Source organism: Austrofundulus limnaeus, unplaced genomic scaffold (assembly GCF_001266775.1).
Source record: "Austrofundulus limnaeus strain Quisiro unplaced genomic scaffold, Austrofundulus_limnaeus-1.0 Scaffold394, whole genome shotgun sequence".
Lineage (NCBI taxonomy): Eukaryota > Metazoa > Chordata > Actinopteri > Cyprinodontiformes > Rivulidae > Austrofundulus > Austrofundulus limnaeus.
In genome coordinates, this window is record NW_013952796.1 from 126,385 (window position 1) to 127,935 (window position 1,551).

Consider the following 1,551-nt stretch of genomic DNA (forward strand, 5'->3'; position numbering starts at 1 on the left):
CTAGTAATATATTTACTGAGAAAAATGGTGACGTATTCAATACTTATTTTACCTGCTGTAGTTTATACGGAATTTAAGAGATTTAAGAGAAAACTGAACTGTTTAGGCATGTTTTTTTTCTAATTCTTATTATTATGTAGTCTTCAAAGGTAATTTTTATGGATTTCAGAGAAAGATCATAGAAAGAAGCTGGATTGTTTATTAGACAAAAGGCTACGATGAGCTGACATGTTTTTGTTTGTTTGTTTTGTATTAGTAGTATTGATCACACATTTGCATATAAATTGATTTCTTTTGTAAGTGTAAAAAATATTATATTATATTTGGTCACATTTTCAAAGAGCCCCTGCAGAGTGACCAAAGAGCCACATGTGGTCCCAGAGCCATAGGTTGCAGACCCCTGAGCCAACAGTTATTGTGACTCAGCACTATGTAAATAAACTGAATTGAATATTGGTACCTCCTGGTTGACGAAGGTCCTGTAGAGCTCATCAGCAGATGTTTGAAACGTCTCCTTCAAGCTGAAGCTGCAGGTCTGGATCCGGACACCTTTGGGACAGGGATCCGGGCCAGTCGAGCACTTCACGTTGGTGCTAACCTAAAAAAAAAAATCAGGTTAATAGTCGGAGCCTTTAGKGTTGATCAGATTGGAACCACAGGTGGAATCTACCTGGGTTTTGTTGGTTTTGACTTGGTTCTTCTTAGCCATCTCAGGTGCAGGCAGCTTCTGTCCGTCGGTGGTGGGAAGGATCATCCCCTGACTGAAATCTGTGTTTATAGAAGTCGTCATCACCACAGGGATCATCTCTAACAGGGCGGACCTGTTGAACAGTGGATAACTGACCTGATTTAAGCTCACGAACGTACTCGCCCAGAACTCTGCCGACCTCTTTAGTCCCAGACCTCTTCATCAGGTCCAGGAGTGGTGTGCTGGGCTGGTCCTTACAGAGAGACACCGAGATCTGGACAGAAGCATGTTTGTTAGCGTCACCGTCRGTGAAGCTGTCGGCGTCTCGGTTTGTGACCAGGACTCACATCCAGGTCGTCCTCATCGTTCTCGTCCGACAAGTTGGCCACGTCAAGAGTCCCTCTATACTTCACTCCACTACAGGAAGTACCTGCAGACGCAGAACAGGTCAAGACCGGAAAACATGTAACCGATGACATCATCGGCGACATGACCAACCTAGCCAGTTAGCTTTTAGCTGCCACTCGTAGAAGTAGAAGAGTTTTCCTTTCCTGTTGTTGATGGAAGCTTCTCCCTCCAGTTTGGTGACGTCAGTCAGCTGACAGAGCCCCTCCGGACCCTCCACCCGAACGCTGAGCAGAAGCTGACGGAGGCGCTCCGAGGACCAGGCGGAGACGTCCCGTTCTGTCCTGGAGGGGGACACGAGAGGTTGAGACACGCTCTCAGCTGTGTCCCTGAAGCGTCCTGGCCCCGCCCACCTCTGACATCACAGCCTTTAAAAAGATCTCCACATGTGCTGAACAGCAGTGTCACATAACAGACTCACACACACACACACACACACACACACACACACACACACA

At 46.5% G+C, this 1,551-nt stretch overlaps 1 protein-coding gene across 1 annotated transcript in view; it reads right to left on the minus strand.

Moving 5' to 3' along the window:
* Positions 1-1,377, minus strand: part of LOC106528657 (activator of 90 kDa heat shock protein ATPase homolog 1) — a gene marked incomplete at its 5' end in the record, with an annotated part of 3,756 nt that extends 2,379 nt beyond the window's left edge. The window contains 5 exon segments of the mRNA XM_014023880.1: positions 461-598; positions 671-768; positions 845-962; positions 1,036-1,118; positions 1,187-1,377. Coding sequence (XP_013879334.1) covers positions 461-598; positions 671-768; positions 845-962; positions 1,036-1,118; positions 1,187-1,377 — 628 coding nt within the window.
* Positions 1,378-1,551: the final 174 nt, after the last annotated feature.